Raw genomic sequence first — 20,609 nt, forward strand, 5'->3', positions numbered from 1 at the left:
CCCGCCCCCTCAAGGCCCCGCCCAGCCCGAAACCCCGCCCCCTCACAGACCCCGCCCCGCCCGACAACTCTGCCCCTTCTCGGATCGTGCGAGCTCCCGCGTCCCGGCGACTCTGCGCAAGCGGTTCCGGGCTGCCGCTTGGTTGTGGTCCCGGTTCTGCTCTAGAACGCCGCCTCCCTGGAGGCCCGCGCGCTCCCCTACTTCCTGCTCCGGCCCAGTTCCCGCGCTCGGTTTGAAGATTCCGTCCCGCCCCGGAGGCAGAGCTCGTGTCCAGCCAGCCGCAGAGGAGCCACGGGTTCCGCCCCCCGCGAAGGTTTTGGAGGTAAACGGAGGCCGGACCCCGGGGCAGAGAGCAGGACATTACCAGCGGGCCTTCCGGGAGGGTAAACCGTCTCTTCCCGCCCATTCTCACTGCCCCTTCCCCCACTAGCCCTCCAGGCTCTTCTGTCCACGGGATTCTCCAGGCAGGAATACTGGAGCGGGTTGCCATGCTCTCCTCCAGGGGGTCTTTCCGAGTCACGGATCGAACCCAGGTCTCCCTCATTGCAGGCGGATTCTTTACCATCTGAGCCACGAGGTTTACTTCTGTATAAATCAGGGCGATATTTTGTTTACTTCGTTCTGTGTATGGCTACATACATAGTGCTTATCTGTGCTCTTACATTGTGGTAATGTCTTTTCAACAACCCTTGTAGGAATAACAGTTCGCACCTGGGCTTTAAAAGGTTGGTTTGCTCTTGCTAAGGGTTATGCAACTCAGATCCTAGGAATAAAGCCTTTATGCCTCCCAGATTGAGAAAAGACCAGTGTTTGGCAGTCCCTTTGTTGCTGCATAAAACTGAAGACTAGGACCTACTCCCAACCTGAAGAGTGGTTGGCATGCAGTTATTTGTAAGAGATAACTAGTGGACTAGCTTTTTTAAACCAGTCCCATCACCCCATAGTGAGGCTCAGGTCGCTTCCTGTGCTAAACTTTCTTATCAAAATGATGCTCCAGTTAAAGCAGTAGGAGTGGGTTTTGTGTAAATTACACTAATTTACGTAGAGAAACTTTAGAGGAAAACAGTTGGCAATGTCTTCTGAGTTTTGAAATTTCTTTTTATAAAGGTGTCTCCCAGGTGTCAGAACTTGATCTGGGCCTCCAGGGGAGAGACTTGGGGGGAAGGTGGGTGGCACTCCAGGTGAGAGAAATGTGCAGGAGCGGGCCAGATCTTGCAGGCAGTGGTCCTTATGGTTCATTTGGTGAGAAGGCTGAATAGTAAGACATCAAATGGGCAGTGGTTTAGGGCCAGATTTTGAAGAGTTTGGACTTACTGAGGTAAACTTGAGTGTGTGTTGTGATGCTCTGAATCATTAATGAGTGATTAATTATGGAAAAGTTACATAAATGGTCTTAAAAATTTTTTTTATTGGAGTATAGTTGAGTTACAGTGATGATTAATTTCAGGTGTACAGCAAGAGTGATTCAGTTATGCATATATCATTCTTTTTCAGATTTTTTTTCTCATATAAGTTGTCACAGAATATTGAATAGAGTTCCGTGTGCTACTCAGAAGGTCCTTGTTGGTTATCTGTCATCTATATAGTAATGTGTATATGTGTTAATCCCAAGCTCCTGATTTATTACTCCCACTCCCACCACATTTCCCCTTTGAGATGGCTGGATGGCATCACCAACTCAATGGACATGAGTTTGAGTAAACTCCTGGAGTTGATGATGGACAAGGAGGCCTGGTGTGCTGCAATTCATGGGGTCCCAAAGAGTCGGACACGACTGAGCGACTGAACTGAACCATAAGCTTGTTTGCAATATCTGTCTGTTTTGTAAATAAGTTCATTTGTATCGTTTTTTTTTAAAAAACTTAAGATTCCACATATGAGTGATACGGTAGGATATTGTCTTTCTGTGTCTGACTTCATTTAGTTTGATAATCTCTAGATTCATCCCTGTTGCTGTAAATGGCATTATTTTACTCTTTTTTATGGCTGAATAATATTTCATTGTATATGTATACTGCATGTCTTTATCCATTCCTCTGTTGATGGACATTCAGGTTACTTCCATGTCTTGGCTACTGAAAATGGTTTTAAGGGTGATTAGTCTGGCAGAATTAGGCTGTTTGGTTGGGAAATCCTGTGAGCAGGATAGAAAGGTGAAAGAATCAAAAAAAAAAAAAACAAAACAGTGCACCACTGAATGTTTTCTTCCTTACAGGAGACTTTTGGGAAGTTTAAATTTGAGTTACTCTGTTCAAGCATAGACAAAATGATTGAAGGAAGGGGGAAAAAGAAAAAGTCAATCAGTATACTTAATTATGTAAAGAGTATATTTCATCTGGGAAATAAACTGAATTACTGTAAATGAAGTTTTAGTCACATACTCTATTATGAATACTTTAGCAGTGGGAGAAATAGTGTAAATGTATTACAAGAGGCCCTGAAAGGAATGATATTAAGAAAACATTGCCAAATATTAGAACATTACTAAATATTAGAACTGGAACATACATATCAGAAAACACAAAATACTGTTGAAACTATTCTCAGGACAGAGGGAGAAGTTGTAGTGGGGAATAGAAATTGACTTGTGATTAGACAAACTAGGAGAACTGGGCTGGAGAGAACCCTGGGAGGCAGGCTTCAGCTCTTCTGGTGTGTGTGTGTGTGTGTGTGCTCAGTCAGGTCTGACTCTTTGCGGTCCCACAGGCTAGCCTCCTCTGTCCATGGATTTTCCAGGAGTACATTGCCATGCTGTTCTTCAGTGTATCTTCCCAACCCAGGGATCCAACCCTCATCTCCTGCAATGCAGGCAGATTCTTTAGCACTAGCATGGAAGCCAGTAACCATGAAGCATGTACCGACTGTCCAGGTGGTAAAGTGTCAACAGATGAGCAAGTCTAGCCATAATCCTAGGGAAACCAAGGCTACTTAGGTTGGCTTCTGAGTCATCTGTGCACCCCTGTTCTCACTGCCCTCTCTCTCTCTCTACAGTTACTCTAAAAATACTCAGCCAGCCTTTTTCCAGCCTGACTAGCTTTAGTTATAAAATCGGTATCCAAAATGGTTAAACAATCTTTCCTGTGCAAATCTAGGAAATAAAAGAGCGCTTAAGCCTGCTATTTTAAAATACAATAAATATTTTTCTTTGGGGCTTGGAAATTGTTACAAAAATACTTATGGTCCCTATGTGAAAAGGGGTTTTCATGTTTAATTATATATATACAATAATAATAGTTTCCCCACCAGTTGTTAAAAGCACTTCTAAGTGGTGATATTCTCCCAGGGTGTAGGGATAAGGAATATGACAGTCCAAAACCAGAATTCCAGATGCTTTCCTGTTCTCCACTTCCTCTGCTTTTGTCGTTCACACCTGCTGCTTGGATAGTCTAAGCTCCAGTTGTCTTTCGACCCCGCTGTTACAATTTTAAAACTGTGCAAAGAACAAGAGGGCATAATGTATTTTGAACTCCTCTCTCTCTTTTTTTTCTGTTGACATGGACAGTTTCCTCAGTCTAGTAAGTGTTAAATTGGCTTTCTATTGTGACCTTGACTTTTATATATACTTCTGTGGTCATACTAACATTTTTACAAAACCAGAAAAATTTTTTCCTGATGCTGTAAGTGTGAACATCCACATGGTTATTTTTAGCCAGTTATTTGTTAGATACTAGTCAGTTCATATCTGATTGGATTTTGTAGTTTATTTTCTTCATTATGTAATTGGTGGACTTTATTAAAGGTTAGTTTCATAAAGTCAGTTCTCAGCTAGGAGACTAGTGGTCTCCTAGCTGTCTAAATGGAGGAGACTTTTATCCATGTGTGAAGCAGATTAAAATAATACTCAGAATCTAGCAATAAGGAGCAGCAGCACTTACATTGAAAAATTAACACAGTTGTATTAAAAATTGCCCCATCTCTTCAATGAAATTGTATTCCTTTCCTAGGCATATGTGTTATGAAATTTATGTTGATAGAATTTTATTTCTGTTTCTTGGTTTATAATTTTCATGTGGATTGAATCTAACTCAGAGAATGAAATTTCTTAGTCTGAGTCAAATTTGAAATCTGTGGATAACATGTGTTTTTTCCCCTGACAGTGTCCTAATATTCCCACACTCTCTTAATCTTCTAGGGTGATTCTGTTTTTCCTTCCAGAAAATATGTTATTTGCTCGTGAGTTTATGTCATTGTAAAGTTTTCTGCTAGCATTCAAGAGTAGGTTTATCAACATAATAAAGTCCTAGATATGCGTTGCCAAAGGAACATGGGGATTTTGCCCTCAAATGCTTTAGTATATGATACTGTGTCACTTAAGAGAAACTAATATATCTGTTTTCTGCATACATAAATTACAACATAGTTGAAACTAGTGAAGAAGGAAACTATTAGTTATTTCTATTTTTTTGTAAAAACTAGGCCAAAGCTTGCTGGCTTTAAAAACAATTTTTTGGGCAGGTCTTTGGATCTCTCACCTGAACTCACTTAGGCTTACTCAAGCATTGAGTTCAGGTGATCGTTTAAAATGGCTTAACTCCCATATCTGATAGTGGTACTGGCTAACAGCTGGGATACCTTGGTACCAGGAAAAAACTCTGTGAGGTTTGAGCTATAGTGTGAGGTTCTCAGAGCAGAACTCCAGGATCGCCAAATCCCATGCAAAATCACTTATTAAACCTCTACTTGCTTCGCATTTGTCAATGTGACCTTGGCCAAAACCAGGCACATGGCCAGGGCCAGAGTCTATACGGGAGTGGTCTTAGATGGCAGCTCTTGATGGGAGGAATGCCAGAGAATTTGTCCCTATTTTTTTCTCTACACTGGCAGCTTTTCCCCTCTTCTAAAAATCCTTTTTCCTTTGTAAGTAAATCATAATCCATCCCAAATCGGGAAAGTATTGCCGGACTCCCTTACCTTGGTATGGCTAACATGGAAGCTTTGTATTCAAACAAAAACATATGTCATTAATAAAAGGGTTAAAATGCAATCATTTCAATTTACTAATCATGAAAATACAGTTATTAAATTAACAGAGATGAAGATTGATTTGGGGCTTCCCTGGTGGCTCAGATGGTAAAGAATCTGCCTGCAATACAGGAAACTGGGGTTCGAGCCCTGGGTCAGGAATATCCCCTGGAGAAGGAGCCTCCCAACTTCAGTATTCTTGCCTGGAGAATTCCATGAACAGAGGAGCCTGGTGGGCTAAAGTCCATGGTGTCTTTTTTAAAACCATGCTTATGATTACCATACATCCCAAACCAAAACTAGCCAATATTGTAATTTCTCATTCATACACTGGTTATCCTCCCAACTAATAGCTGTTTGAGGAGAAAAGAAGAACAGTGGGCCAAAAAGGAAAAGGGAGCTAAGAATTGTACAATGGTGCCTTAGAAATGAATTCTGCAGTAGGAAATAATAGCACAGGAATGCCACCCACCATCTGGGCCAGGTAGATGGCACTTGATGTAACAAAATGGTTATAGTAATGCATAGTGATGCAAAAAAACACACAAAAACCCACATATTTACATGAAGTATTGTAATTTGTAAAACATTTTCATATTGCACGTGTCCTCAAGATAACGACCTAAAGATATGTTACTTGTCTTTTTGCAGCTGATTACAGTTTAGGGAACATCAGGTCTCCTGCATTGCAGGTGGATTCTTTGCCATCTGAGCCAGCAGGGAAGCCCACGAACTTCATTAATGGTTCAGAACTGTAGCACTGTCAGATGAAAGAGCCAGGATCTAAAGATTTCTGATAGCCAGTCCTCCTGTCCTTGTTTCACATTGAAACTTCATGCAAAACACGCTGTGGAAGCAGACAGAGAAACAAGCAGAAATGAATTTTGAAGTTTTACAAGACACAATATATTCCAAAGATGGAAATTGACGTCCTTGTTTGTTTTGTTTTAGTTGTAACTGATAGAAGTCCTACAGGGGACAGATTGTCTTCCCATACTCCTGATCCAATGAAGAGAAAATGGGAAGCAACACTGAAGCAGATTGAGGAGCGAGCATCCCATTATGAGAGGAAGCCGTTGTCCTCGGTGTACAGACCGAGGTTGTCCAAGCCAGAAGAACCACCTTCCATTTGGAAACTGTTTCATCGGCAAACTCAGGCTTTTAATTTTGTTAAAAGCTGTAAACAGGTAATTGTACTTATCTTTTTCTTTAGGGCTACTATAACTTAAGATTTCTAAAAAGACTCTGTTGTCTGTCTTCATTTCAGGCCACATATTTTACCAGAAGAATTTAATTGCAGTCTTTTTATACTATTTAGGAAAAATATCCCTATGAATCATTAACCATTTACTTTATATGAATAATGAAAAAGGGTGACATATCTGGTGCCAAATAGTTTAAAAATTTTGTAATGACTTGGAAATGAAGCTATGCTTAGACTGTTCGTGGACTGAAAAATAATAGTATGAGTTTAAAACTAAAATAATACCCACAGAAATATCAGCAAAGAGAGTGAGTGGTGTGTGGGATTTTAAGGATGAAATTAGGGATCAGAGATTTGAATTGGAACAATGGCAAATGACAATGTCTCAGATGTCATAGCATTGATAAGCCCTGGAACTTAAATCATTCTACCAGAGCACCCATGTTTCTCTCTCTCTCCTGTCCCCTTTGTGTTTTGGAGTAGTAGAGTGGATTTCTCATAATTCCCAACACATTAGGATTAGCGGGAGGAAGATGTGCTTGCTGCATGCTTGCCTTACAAAGGGGATGGTACTCAGAAATAAACAAGCAGCTGTGTATTGCACATCGTTTGCTTCTTGGGCCCTGTTGGGAATATAAAAAAATATAATGAAAAGAGGCATGTATCCAGCATAAATCCGGCATAAGTGAAATATATTGTGATTCCACTCATTGATGATCTATAAAAATATGCTAAATGTTTTTAAGGAGGAGGACCTTCTTTCCCTAGTAACTTGTTAAAGTTAAGCATTTTAAAACTTTGCTTAAGCTTTTGAGATTAACAGGCAAATATATTTTTTAAGTGGCTCCCATGTTTTTTTGTATGTTCTAGGGAATTTATTAATTTTATAATAGTGTTCAGGTAGTTTTAAGAATTACATAAATTAGTAAAATTACAGTAGGAAGTCAAATGATTACAAAATATTTATTTTTTTTCTTTTTAGTGTGGATGTTCGCGCCTTAAACATGTATTACCTGAGTGACTAAATAGAAGTAAAAACAACTAGATTTTGACTGGCATTGATTTAGTGATTAATTTTCTTATTTTTAATAATACAAATGTTCCAGTTTTTGACAATTTGGTAAAATTCTATATGAACATTTACTAGCTATAGTTGATTTTGAATTTGCATTTTTACTAATTTTTGATAGTTTTGATTTTATAAAGGAAGTTCATGTATTTGCTTTGGAATGCAAAGTGGGTGATGGACAGCGCATTTACCTCGTAACAACCTATACTCAACTTTGGTTTTATTATAAATCCCGGTAAGTAGCTTTTAAAAGACAGCACGTTGAAGTTACATTTCCTTCATCTGGAGATGCTTGTGAAGTTAAATCAGGCTGCCTGGGCTTTCATAGTTCCCAATCACCAGTTAGTTACTCCTTTACTAGTAGAATTGAATTCTGAAGTTTCCTTGTCATAAGCAACACTGAATCTCAGCAGGTGCTAGGAGAGAAAAATTGTGTGTGTTTGAATTCCTGTGCCACGTGATGACGCGATTCCCCCATCACTTTTTTGTTCAAATTAGTGTAAATGTTTTATTTGCATGTGATATCACTAAGCAGTTTATCAATCCAACATCTGTTCTTAATAACCCATATTAAAGTCATACATCTTTTTTCAAATTACTCAAATGACACCTTTATTTTTAGTTAATTTTCATTTATGGATGCCTTTCAGTTTTCTATCACCTGGACAGAGCCATGAATTCTGTCAATTTTTTCCATTTCTGGCATTTGTAGAGATCTCTGCAAATAGAGAAATCTGTATATATATCTTCCCCTGGCTAACGTCACACCTTTTTCTCCCCTGAGCATTCTTAACGTCTGAGGCCAGAGCCGGGGCCAGACTGAGAGGAGAGTGGGCACACTGTTTTTATTGCTGCTTCTGTTTTACCTTTCCCTTCTTAAAGTCGTACTCCTCTTGGTACCAGTGAGAATGAAATTGCAGATGTGAGCGTTGAAAGCTCCTTGAAGTCAGATGATTCAGAATGTGTGTAAGCAGTTTTTAAAATATTCTTAATGAAAATGTGAAAGTTAAAAATTTTCTTTAAAAATTCAGGGACTCCCAAGTATATGTGATCCCGGGATCCCAGTTTGAGAAAGTTCTTTTCTCAAACAAAATTTGCTTCATGGTAATATCAAAAGCAAATGTAAAAGTGATGTCTGATATCAAAATCATCTGTGAATAAATAACAGTATGAAGTTAGACTGTATTTTCGTTAAGTAGTGTTACAGAATGTGATTATTATATCTTGTTTGATGGAAACTCTTGATACTGTGATCCGTAAACTTGGGGTCAGCAGTTGTTCATTTTATCTTGTCTTCACAATGTCATAGTTGTATGTCATTAAATCACAGTTAATATGCTATTTTGAGATACAAGAGCAGCTTCTATGATTTAAAAAGAATGAGATATAAGCCTAACAATCTTGAATTATTCAATTCAGAAGAAATCTCTTACACTGCTATGAAGTCATTCCTGAAAATGCTGTGTGCAAGCTTTATTTTGATTTGGAATTTAACAAACTTGCCAATCCAGGAGCTGATGGGAAAAAGATGGTTGCATTACTCATTGAGGTAAATTTCAGACTCAGGTTTTTCTCCTTATGTCTACTTGTATATCTTTTCGTCATTCAGTCCTGAAAAGAATTAAACGAATCCAGCCCATGTAACATAAAGGTTCAGTGTTTCTCCTCCTTTTTCTTGTTGCTTGTACTTTTGCCTTTCATTCCTTAATAGCACTCCTCAGAGTAAACCTCTGAAAAGGAGGAGGTTTCAGTTTGTGTTTGTATATTTCATAATATTACTGTATCCAATTAAAAAAAAACGAGAAAAGTGGCAGTTTGGGAATTTTCTGTTTCTTATATATTCTTTTACATTACAGTTGATTCTGAATATCAAATGAAGTAATTTTTATAGTAGAAATTGAGTTCTGAGATAAAATTTAAGAAAATTCAGATAAAAATAGCATGAGAATTTTTGAGCTGACAGAAATTTTGGAAACTATTCTTACATCATCATAAATGAGGAAGCTAAAGCCTAGAGAGACTTAATTCCAGTTCCAGGTCCAACAACTAGTTACTGGCAAAACCTGGTCTAGAAACATATCATTATTTTTAACAAAGAGAAAAGTGTAGTTCTAGTATTTATTTTTGATTTAGCAATGTCAACTAGGAAGTTAGTAATAAAAGGAATATGGGCTTGTGCGACTAAGCTCTATTAGGTTCATTTATAAAATCTTTTAAGATTGTATTGGTTAAGGTGTACTATATTAACTATTGTTTGGCCTCAGAGTAGGTATTAACAGTAACTGTTTTTTGTTTTAGATGTTAACTGTAGATGACTCATAATGTTAGAAATACATCCAAATTAAAATGTTTTTGATTAAGAATATCTGCTGATTATGATCGATGTCTACATGTTTTATTATGTTTATTTGAAAAAGATATTCAAATGCTGTTTAAAAAAAAAATTAGCTTTCTCCTGGCTTTGAAGCAAAAAAGTACACATAAGTTCCCCTACCCCTCCCAAAAAACAGCAAAAAAGTTATGTTTTTCTTAAGGTAGCCATTGGACTCTTAAAAATAAATTTAAATGTTTTATTTCATTACAGTTGTTATGTTTAATTTTTAACCTGAATTACATTTTAAATAATTGATAAACACTGACTCTCTTCTGATGTATGATATACACTTCTACTACCTAAGGAAGTGGTCTCTGGCGAACAAGGAGTTAAGATTGAGACTTTTTTCCACTGACACTTTAATACTGTTAAAAAAGAAATACTTCATTGTATTAGAAACTAGAAACTTATCCCTAAAGGAATCAATACTAGTGCAAATCCTATTTTTAATAATGATTAATGAACATTGGTATGGCAAAGATCATGTAGGTATTTTTTCTTTTTCATTCTTTACACTCTTACACAAATTAGTCTTGAACCACTAATCTTTTACATCAGCAAAAGTTGGAAAAAGTTGTAGAAATCTGAATTTAAAATTATACAGCATTTTTATTTAACACATTTACCGTGTTGATAGAAAATTATTAAGATTATTATACTTATATGATCTTATAAATGATTATATTGAAATTAATTTCATTTATTAGTTACTTTGTAATAAGCTTATGATCCAGTAAGTACTTTTCCTTTAGAGTCTCTGTGAGGAGGTGTAAGTTAGATTAACTGTTACAACAGATTGTTAATAAGTAACTGGCTAATCATAACTAGTGATAATATATAATGGTCTTTGATTCAGTAACTTAACTGACAATTTCAGTAAGCAACTTCTGCCAAATGGAGTGAATTCTGGTGCTTAAAGTGTTTTATAAAACTGTTGATAGGTAACATCACTCAAATAATCATTTATTTTAACATCTGGATTTTACAATTTAAATATTTAAATAAATTAAAAACTTTAAAAATTGAGTTAAGTTACAGTATTATGTTAGTTTCAGGTGTACAATATAGTGATTTAAAACTTATAGATTGTAAATTTTATTTTAAATTTAACTTGGAAAAGAGAAGGGGATTATGAATATTTTTATTACCTCAGAATTACTACATTAATTCTGTAGAGCTCCAAAGTTCAAAACTCCACTTTATTAATTTATCAAAATCCTTTCAGTCTGTCCTGTTGTCAGTGTGGCTAAGCATTGAGAATACAATGGTTAGCCCAAAGAGGCATGATTTCTGCTTTTGTAGTTTATCGTGTAATGGAGGATAATAAGTTAGGAGAGATTTACTTCCATAATAAAGGCCTAAAACTAAAATGGCATAAACAAGACAGAAAGTTATTTCTCTCTCATGTAACACCTGGACGTGACTCTACTGTATTAGAGATGAGGCTTGTTGCTTTCTGTTCCTAAGACGCCTTTATTTACATTGTCCAAGAGGGCTCACCACCCCTATGTCTGCATTTTAGTCCGTGGAACAGGGGGAAGGGTGAGCATGCCTGTCAGCTTTCAGACTGTAATGTAGAAGCGGAATATTGTCCTTCAGCTCACATCCGTTGTCCAGAACTTGGTCACATGGCCCCCACCTTACTGCAAGGGAGTCTGGGAAACGTGGTCCTTTTTCTGGATGATATTGTATCTATCCATAATCAGGGTTCAATGACTACAGAAGCAGGAGAGAACAGATAGTGAGAGAGATTCTCTGTAATATAGAGGAAACTTATCAAAAATTTCATGCAAGTTAACATAAAACAGCAGCTGTGTAAGTGCTGCAACTGGAGGTAGAGTATATGGGGGAATTTGATGTAGATAAGGCAATTAGGAGGCCTTCTCAAAAAATTTACTGAAGGAGAGTAGGATCAGAGAGCCTGGTGGGAGATGGCATGCTATAAGAATGTCAAAATAACATTAATAAACACAATGTATTGCTTAACTATTAGGTGTCTAGGGCTTCCCTCAGAGCTCACTTGGTAAAGAATCTGCCTGCAATGCAGGAGACATGGGTTCAATCCCTGGGTCGGGTGGATCCCCTGGAGAAGGAAATGGTAACCCACTCCAGTATTCTTGCCTGGAGAATGCCATGGACGGAGGAGCCTGGCAGGCTACAGTCCACGGGGTAACAAGAGTCAGCGACTTAGTGACCAAACCACCACCACCATTGGGTGTCTAATCCCAAGATAACCCTGAACGGTGGTTCTTAGTATGTCCATTTTGCAAAAGAGAAGACTGAGGCTTCATAAGTGACCCATCCTATGGCTGCACACCCAGTGCTTTTACGCAGTTATGTGTACCAAGCACTGGGCCAACTCTTTACTCTCATTTTTCTGCTTCTTAACAACAACCCGAAAAGTTGGGTTCTATCATTATCCCATTTTGCAGTTGAGTAATCAGCCCTGGGATTTCTTTGGAAGGAATGATGCTAAAGCTGAAACTCCAGTACTTTGGCCACCTCATGCGAAGAGTTGACTCATTGGAAAAGACTCTGATGCTGGGAGGGATTGGGGGCAGGAGGAGAAGGGGACAAAAGAGGATGAGATGGCTGGATGGCATCACTGACTCGATGGATGTGAGTCTGAGTGAACTCCGGGAGTTGGTGATGGACAGGGAGGCCTGGCGTGCTGCGATTCATGGGGTCGCAAAGAGTCGGACACGACTAAGCGACTGAACTGAATGTTAGGTTTGGACTTGACTAAAGTGACAGATTTGTTAAGTGGCAAAGCTAGAACTCAAACCTAGGTCTTTCTGATTTTTTATTGAAGGATAATTGCTTTACAGAGTTCTGTTGTTTTCTGTCAAACCTCAACATGAATCAGCCATAGGTATACATATATCCCCTCCCTTTTGAACCTCCCTCCCATCTCCCTCCCCATCCCACCCTTCTAGGTTGATATAGAGCCCCTGTTTGAGCTTCCTTAGCCATACAGCAAATTCCTGTTGGCTGTTTATTTTACATGTGGCAATGTAAGTTTCCATGTTACTCTTTCCATACATCTCACCTTTTTGTCCCCTCTCCCCATGTCTGTAAGTCTATTCTCTATGTCTGTTTCTCCATTGCTGCCATGTAAGTAAATTCTTCAGTACCATTTTTCTAGATTCTGTATTTGTGCATTAGAATATGATATTTATCTTTCTCTTTCTGACTTCACTCTGTATAATAGGTTCTAGGTTCATCCACCTCAGGACTGACTCAAATGCATTCCTTTTTATGGCTGAGTAATATTCCATTGTGTATATGTACCACCACTTCTTTATCCATTCATCTGTCAATGGACATCTGTGTTGCTTCCATGTTCTAGCTATTGCAGATAGTGCTTTAATGAACAGTGGGATACATGGGACTTTTTCAGTTTTGGTTTTCCTCAGGGTATAAGCCTAGGAGTAGGATTGCTGGGTCATACGGTGGTTTTATTCCTAGTTTTTTTTAAGGAATCTCCATACCGTCTTCCATAGTGTCTATATTAATTTCCATTCCCACCAGTAGTGCAAGAGCGTTCCCTTTTCTCCACACCCTCTCCAGCATTTATTGTTTGTAGACTCTTTGATGATGACCATTCTGACTGGTGTGAGGTGATATCTCATTGTAGTTTAGAGTTGCATTTCTTTAATAATGAACGATGTTGAGCTTCTTTTCATGTGTTTCTCAGCCATCTGTATGTCTTTTTGACGAATGTCTGTTTAGGTCTTTTTCCCACTTTTTGATTGGGTTGTTTGTTTTTCTGGTATTGAGTTGTATGAGCTGCTTGTATATTTTGGAAATTAATCCTTTGTCAGTTGTTTCATTTGCTATTATTTTCTCCCATTCTGAGGGTTGTCTTTTCACCTTGCTTATAGTTGGAGATCCAACCAGTCCATTCTAAAGGAGATCAGTCCTGGGTGTTCTTTGGAAGGAATGATGCTAAAGCTGAAACTCCAGTACTTTAGCCACCTCATGCGAAGAGTTGACTCATTGGAAAAGACTTTGATGCTGGAAGGGATTGGGGGCAGGAGGAAAAGGGGGCGACAGAGGATGAGATGGCTGGATGGCATCACCGACTCAATGGATGTGGGTTTGGGTGAACTCCGGGAGTTGGTGATGGACAGGGAGGCCTGGCGTGCTGCAATTCATGGGGTCGCAAAGAGTCGGACACGACTGAGCGACTGAACTGAACTGAACTTATAGTTTCCTATGCTGTGCAAAAGCTTTTCAGTTTAATCAGGTCCCACTTGTTTACTTTTGTTTTTATTTCCGTTACTCTTGAGAGATGGGTCATAGAGGACCTAGCTTTGATTTATGTCATCAGGTGTTCTGCCTATGTTTTCCTCTAAGAGTTTTATAGTTTCTGGTCTTACATTTAGGTCTTTAATAGAGTTTATCTCTGTGTATGGTGTTACGAAGTGTTCTAATTTCATTCTTTTACATGTAGTTGTCCAGTTTTTCCAACACCATTTATTGAAGAGGCTGTCTTTGCCCCATTGTATTTTCTTGCCTCCTTTGTCAAAAATAAGGTGAAAAATAAGATATCCATAGGTGCATGGGTTTATTTCTGGGCTTTCTATCTTGTTCCATTGGTCTGTATTTCTGATTTTGTGCCAGTACCATACTGTCTTGATGACTGTAGCTTTGTGGTATAATCTGAAGTCAGGAAGGTTGATTCTTCAGCTCCATTCTTCTTTCTCAAGACAGCGTTGGCTATTAGGGGTCTTTTGTGTTTCCATGTGAATTGTGAAATTTTTTGTTCTAGATCTATGAAAAATGTCATTGGTAATTTGATAGGGATCACATTGAATCTGTAGACTCTGTTTGGTAATATAGTCATTTTCACAATATTGATTCTTCCTACCCAGGAACATGGAATATCTCTCTATCTGTTAATGTCATCTTTGATTTCTTTTTAGTGTCTTATAATGTTCTGTGTACAGTTCTTTTGTCTCCGTAGGTAAGTTTATTCCTAGATATTTAATTCTTTTTGTTGCAATGGTGAACAACCATTGATTGATTCCTTAATTTCTCCTTCTGATTTTTCATTGTTAGTATATAGAAATACAAGTGCTTTCCGTGTATTGATTTTGTATCCTGCAACTTTGCTAAATTCACTGACTAGCTATAGTAATTTACTAATACTATCTTTAGGGTTTTCTATGTACAGTATCATGTCTTCTGCAAACAGAGCTTTACTTCTTTTCTGATCTGGTTTCCTTTTATTTCTTTTTCTTCTCTGATTGCTGTAGCTAGGACTTCCAGAACTATGTTGAATAATGGTGAGGAAAGTGGACACCCTTGTCTTGTTCCTGATCTTAGGGGGAATGCTTTCAGTTTTCATCACTGAGAATAATGTTTGCCATAGGCTTATCGTATATGGCCTTTACGATGTTGAGGTAGGTTCCTTCTGTGTCCGTTTTTTGAAGAGTTTTAATCATAAATGGGTGCTGAATTTTGTCAAAGGTTTTTTGTGCATCTATTGAGATGATCATATGGTTTTTAATCTTTCAATTTGTTAATATGTTGTATCACATTGATTTGCATATATTGAAGAATCCTTGCACCCCTGGAATAAACCCAACTTGGTCATGGTGTAGGAGCTTTTTAATATGTTGTTGAATTCTGTTTGCTAAAATTTTGTTGAGGATTTTTGCATCTATGTTCATCAGTGATATTGGCCCATAGTTTTCTTTTTTTGTGTTGTCTTTGTCTGGTTTTGGTATCAAGGTGATGGTGGCTTCATAAAATAAGTTTGGAAGTGTTCCTCCTCCTGCAATTTTTTGAAAGAGTTTTAGAAGGATAGGCATTAGCTCTTCTCTAAATGTTTGATAAAAGTCTCCTGTGAAGCCATCTGTTCCTGGGCTTTTGTTTTTGGGGAGAATTTTGATCACAGCTTCAATTTCAGTGCTTGTAATTGGGTTGTTCATAATTTCTATTTCTTCCTAGTTCAGTCTTGGAAGATTGAACTTTTCTAAGAATCTGTCCATTTCTTCCAGGTTATCCATTTTATTGCCATATAGTTGTTTATAATAGTTTCTTATCCTTTGTATTTCTGCATTGTCTGTCGTAACCTCTCCTTTTTCATTTCCAGTTTTGTTGATTTGATTCTTCTCTTTTTCTTGATGAGTCTGGCCAAAGGTTTGTCAATTTTGTTTATCTTCTTAAAGAACCAGCTTTTAGTTTTATTCATCTTTACTATTATTTCTTTTTCATTTATTTCTGCTTAGGTCTTTATGATTTCTTTCCTTCTACTAATTTTTTTATTGTTGTTGTTCTTTTTCCAGTTGTTTTAGGTGTAAAGTTAGGTTGTCTGTTCGATGTTTTTCTTGTTTCTTGAGGTAGGATTGTATTGCTCTAAACTTCCCTCTTAGAACTGCTTTTGCTGCATCCTGTAGATTTTGAGTTGTCGTGTTTTTATTGTCATTTGTTTCTAGAAATTTTTTTATTTCCCTTTTGATTTCTTCAGTAACCAGTTGGTTATTTAGAAACATATTGTTTAATCTCCATGTGTTTGTGTTTTTTACAATTTTTTCCTTGTAATTGATATCTAGTCTCATAGCATTGTGGTCAGAGAAGATGCTTGATACGATTTCAATTTTCTTAAATTTACTGAGGTTTGTTTTATGACCTCAGATGTGATCTATCCTGGAATATGTTCCATGAGCATTTGAGAAGAAGGTGTATTCTGCATTTGGATGGAATGTCCTGAAGATATCAATGAGATCCATCTCATCTAATGTATCACTTAAGACTTGTGTTTCCTTATTAATTTTCTGTTTTGATGATCTGTCCATTGGTGTGTGTGGGGTGTTAAAGTCTCCTACTATTATTGTGTTACTGTCAATTTCTCCTTTTGTGTCTGTTCCTGTTTGTCTTATGTATTGAGGTGCTCCTATGTAGGTTGCATAGATATTTGTAATTGTTATGTCTTCCTCTTGGATTGATCTCTTGATCATTGTGTAGTGTCTTTCTTATCTCTTGTAATCTTGTTTAAGGTCTATTTTGTCTGATATGAGGATTGCTACTCCAGCTTTCTTTTGCTTCCTATTTGCATGGAATATATTTTTCCATCCTCTCACTTTCAGTCTATGTGTGTCTTTAGGTCTTAAGTGGGTTTCTTGTAGACAGCATATATATGGGTCTTGTTTTTGTATCCATTCAGCCAGTCTGTGTCTTTTGGTTGGAGCATTTAATCCATTTACATTTAAAGTAATTATTGATATATATGTTCCTTTTGCTATTTTCTTAATTCTTTGGGGTTGGTTTTGTAGATCTTTTTCTTTCTCTTGTATTTCTTGACTATATAAGTCCCTTTAACATTTGTTGTAAAGGTGGTTTGGTGGTGCTGAATTCTCTTAATTTTTGCTTGTCTGAAAAAAGCTTTTTATTTCTCCATCAATTTTGAATGAGATCCTTGCCAGGTACAGTAATCTTGGTTGTAGATTTTTCCCTTTCAGTACTTTAAATATGTCCTGCCATTCCCTTCTGACCTGCAGAGTTTCTGCTGAAAGATCAGCTGTTAAATGTATGGGGTTTCCCTTGTATGTTACTTGTTGCTTCTCCCTTGCTGCTTTTAAGATTCTTTCTTTGTATTTAGTCTTTGTTAGTTTGATTATTATGTGTCTCGGTGTGTTTCTCCTTGGGTTTATCCTGTATGGGACTCTTTGTGCCTCTTGGACTTGATTGACTATTTCCTTTTCCATGTTGGGGAAATTTTCAACTATAATCTCTCCAAAAATTTTCTCATACCCTTTCTTCTTCTCTTCCTCTGGGACACCCATAATTCCCAGGTTGGTGCGTTATATTATCCCAGACATCTCTGAGACTATCCTCAGTTCTTTTCACTTTATTCTGCTCTTCAAAAGTTACTTCCACCATTTTATCTTCCAGCTCACTGATTCGTTCTTCTGCTTCAGATTTCTGCTATTGATTCCTTCCAGAGTATTTTTAATTTCAGTAATTGTGTTCTTTGTCTTTGTATGTTTATTCTTTAATTCTTCTAGGTCTTTGTTAATTGATATTTGCATTTTCTCTGTTTTGTTTTCAAGGTTTTTTTTATCATCTTTACTATCATTATTCTGAATTCTTATCCAGGTAGTTTGCCTATTTCCTCTTCACTTATTTGGACTTGTGTTTTTAGTTTGTTCCTTCATTTGTGTAGTATTTCTCTGCCTTTTCATTTTTCTTTTTTAAACTTACCGTGCTTGAGATCTCCTTTTCCCAGGATTCATGGTTGAATTCTTTCTTCCTTTTGGTTTCTGTCCTCCTGAGGTTGGTCTGGTGGTTTGTCTAAGCTTCCTATAGGGTGAGATTTGTGCTGAGTTTTTTGTTGTTGTTTTTTTGTTTGTTTTTCCTCCTATGGGCAAGGTTGAGTGAGGTGGTAATCCTGTCTGCTGATGGTTGGGTTTGTATTTCGTTTTGTTTGTTGTTTAGATGAGATGTCCCGCACAGGGTGCTACTGGTGGTTGGGTGATGCTGGGTCTTGTATTTAAGTGGTTTCCTTTGCGCGATTTCTCACTGTTTGATCCTCCCTAGGGTTAGTCCTGGTAGTCTAGGGTCTTGGAGTCAGTGCTCCCACTCCAAAGGCTCCAGGCTTGATCTCTGCCTCAGGAGGAGCCCCCGCTGCCCTCTGCTCCCATGGCCGGGGCGGGGGCTCCCACAGTCCTTCCCTGCTGCTGACCTGTTCTCCACGGCTCTTCGGCTGTTTCTTTGGGACCCCTCCTGGGCTCCGGGCCTCACCTCATTCCCGGGGTTGCTGAGCTTCCTTTCCAGCATCACACTGGAAACGTTAGATGTTCAGCTCACTCCCTGTTTCCCATTTCCTGACATTGTTTCTGGTCTTTCTTATTTCTAGTCGTGTCCTCCTGACCCTGCACTTGCTACTTTTCCTGTGATGCATAACTGTCTTTATTATCATTATCTAGCCCTGGAGGCCTTATTCTTGGAGGTAGATTTGGGCTCAGTGGTCTTGAAGAGTTGGACACGACTGAGTGACTTCACTTTCACTTTTCACTTTCATGCATTGGAGAAGGAAATGGCAACCCACTCCAGTGTTCTTGCCTGGAGAATCCCAGGGACTGGGGAGCCTGGAGGGCTGCCGTCTATGGGGTCACACAGAGTTGGACACGACTGAAGTGACTTAGCAGCAGCAGCAGTACATGAGGAACTTTCTGAAAACTAAAATTATAAACAACAGAATTAGTGACTTTTTAACTCATAGATAATATTTAAAGAGCTGCTTAAAAATATTTTTATTTTGATTTTGGAGATTAACATATAAGGTAAATTATTTGAATCTTGAGAGGCCTTTAATCTGGAGAGCCTATAAATTTTTGAACATAAATGTGTAGTAATTTAAATATGCATATTTCAATAAAGTAATTCAACAAATTGTTATGTCATCTGATATCAAAATAGGTTAGGTTTATTTGTACTAAGATTTGAATTTTGCTTATGAAAAAAGTTTAAAACAAATTTAAAATAATGTCTAATTCTCTTTGCATTCTCAGCATGTTTGTAAAGCCCTTCAAGAGTTTTACACAGTTAACTGTTCAGCTGAAGATGTTCTCAACTTGGATTCTAGCACGGAGGAAAAATTTAGCCGCCATTTAATATTTCAACTCCATGATGTGGCATTTAAAGATAATATTCATGTTGGTAAGTGAACTGTTTTTTTTTAAGTTGCAGTTATATTGAAAACATATTTTCCTTTCTTCTTAACGTTTTGTATTTGTCACATTTTTAATGGTCATTAATTAACCTGTCCTAAAAAATCAATCATGATTTTTCATGTTTTCAGTATTTGCCTCTAGTTCTAGACTTCCTTCTGTGCCCGACACAGTTTAGATGGATTTGTGTACTCAGGATATCTTTGGCAGTGGTGCCTCTTGCTTTGGATACTGGGATGGTCACGCGTGCCACGGGCCTGGTTTTTATTCCAAGAAGAGTCGTTTCAGAAGTTTTCTGGGTAATGCAGGAGAGACCCAATTCAGGTCTTACCTGTGATGCCTCAGATTGGGATTTCTGACCTTTGCTTTAGCATTGTAGCATTGCTTTATCCTTTAATACATAAGGGCTGGGCTTGGGTTCCAGGCCACACTCATGAAGCCTTGTTTGTTGTTCCAGGTCAAATATTAGGGTGGGGAGAAATCTAGATGTGTAACCCTGAAAGTATAACCAGAGGATTAATTCCAGGACTGGACATTTAGGGGTACAGGCCCAGATATAAGTGAAATCAGTGCACAGGAGAACAAATAGGCAGAAAGGGAACACTAAAAACCAAGGTCTGAATAAAGGTCAAACTCCTGAGTGTATGTCTTAGCAGAGGTAGGGCAAGCAGGTGACTGACTGAAGTTCAGGTAACAGGTAATCCATTCAGAACAACTATCTGACAGTTTCAAGGGTACCAAGGGCAAAGGCATGAACATAGCTATTAACGGACTGGCATAAAGGTCAAGGTCTAATTGCTAGAGTAGGGTAACACTAGGTCAAGTGGCCTAGTGTGCTGTGTACCAAGGACTCATTATCTTCCCATTTTGTTTGCTTAGTTGGATATTTCTTCTCTCTTTAGTCCCTAGTTGTTCAGTTGATCAGTCATGTCTGATTCTTTGAGATCATATGGACTCCAGCACACCAGGCTTCCCTGTCCCCTACTATCTCCTGGAGCTTGCTCAAACTCATATTCATTGAGCCAGTGAGGCCATCCAACCATCTCATCCTCTGTTGCCCCCTTCTCCTCCTGCCTTCAATCTTTCCCGGCATCAGGGTTTTTTCCAATGAGTTTGCTCTTCACATCAGGTGGCCAAAACATTGGAGCTTCAGTATCAGTCCTTCCAGTGAATATTCAGGGTTGATTTCCTTTAGGACAGACTAGTTTGATTTTGTCCAAGGAACTCTTAAGAGTCTTTTCCAGCATCACAGTTTGAAAGCATCAGTTCTTTGGCACTCAGCCTTCTTTATGGTCCAACTCTCACATCTGTATATGACCA

General features: G+C 38.1%; 1 protein-coding gene across 3 annotated transcripts in view; it reads left to right on the forward strand.

Annotated features, from left to right (window-relative positions):
- The first annotated feature begins 62 nt into the window (after positions 1 to 62).
- The window catches only part of PRIMPOL (primase and polymerase (DNA-directed)), a 53,604-nt gene continuing 33,057 nt past the window's right edge, over positions 63 to 20,609 (forward strand). The window contains exons 1-5 of one of the 3 annotated variants that reach the window (XM_010835760.1): positions 63 to 322; positions 5,914 to 6,149; positions 7,373 to 7,470; positions 8,658 to 8,784; positions 19,131 to 19,278. In XM_010835760.1, the coding sequence (XP_010834062.1) occupies positions 5,970 to 6,149; positions 7,373 to 7,470; positions 8,658 to 8,784; positions 19,131 to 19,278 (553 nt within the window). In that variant the 5' untranslated portion in view covers positions 63 to 322; positions 5,914 to 5,969. Of the gene's footprint in view, positions 384 to 5,913; positions 6,150 to 7,372; positions 7,471 to 8,654; positions 8,785 to 19,130; positions 19,279 to 20,609 lie in introns of all 3 variants that reach the window. The other 2 variants (XM_010835761.1, XM_010835759.1) reach the window with 2 other exon arrangements.

The sequence above is a fragment of the Bison bison genome, unplaced genomic scaffold (genome assembly GCF_000754665.1).
Source record: "Bison bison bison isolate TAMUID 2011002044 unplaced genomic scaffold, Bison_UMD1.0 scf7180017864050, whole genome shotgun sequence".
NCBI classification, from domain to species: Eukaryota; Metazoa; Chordata; class Mammalia; order Artiodactyla; family Bovidae; genus Bison; species Bison bison.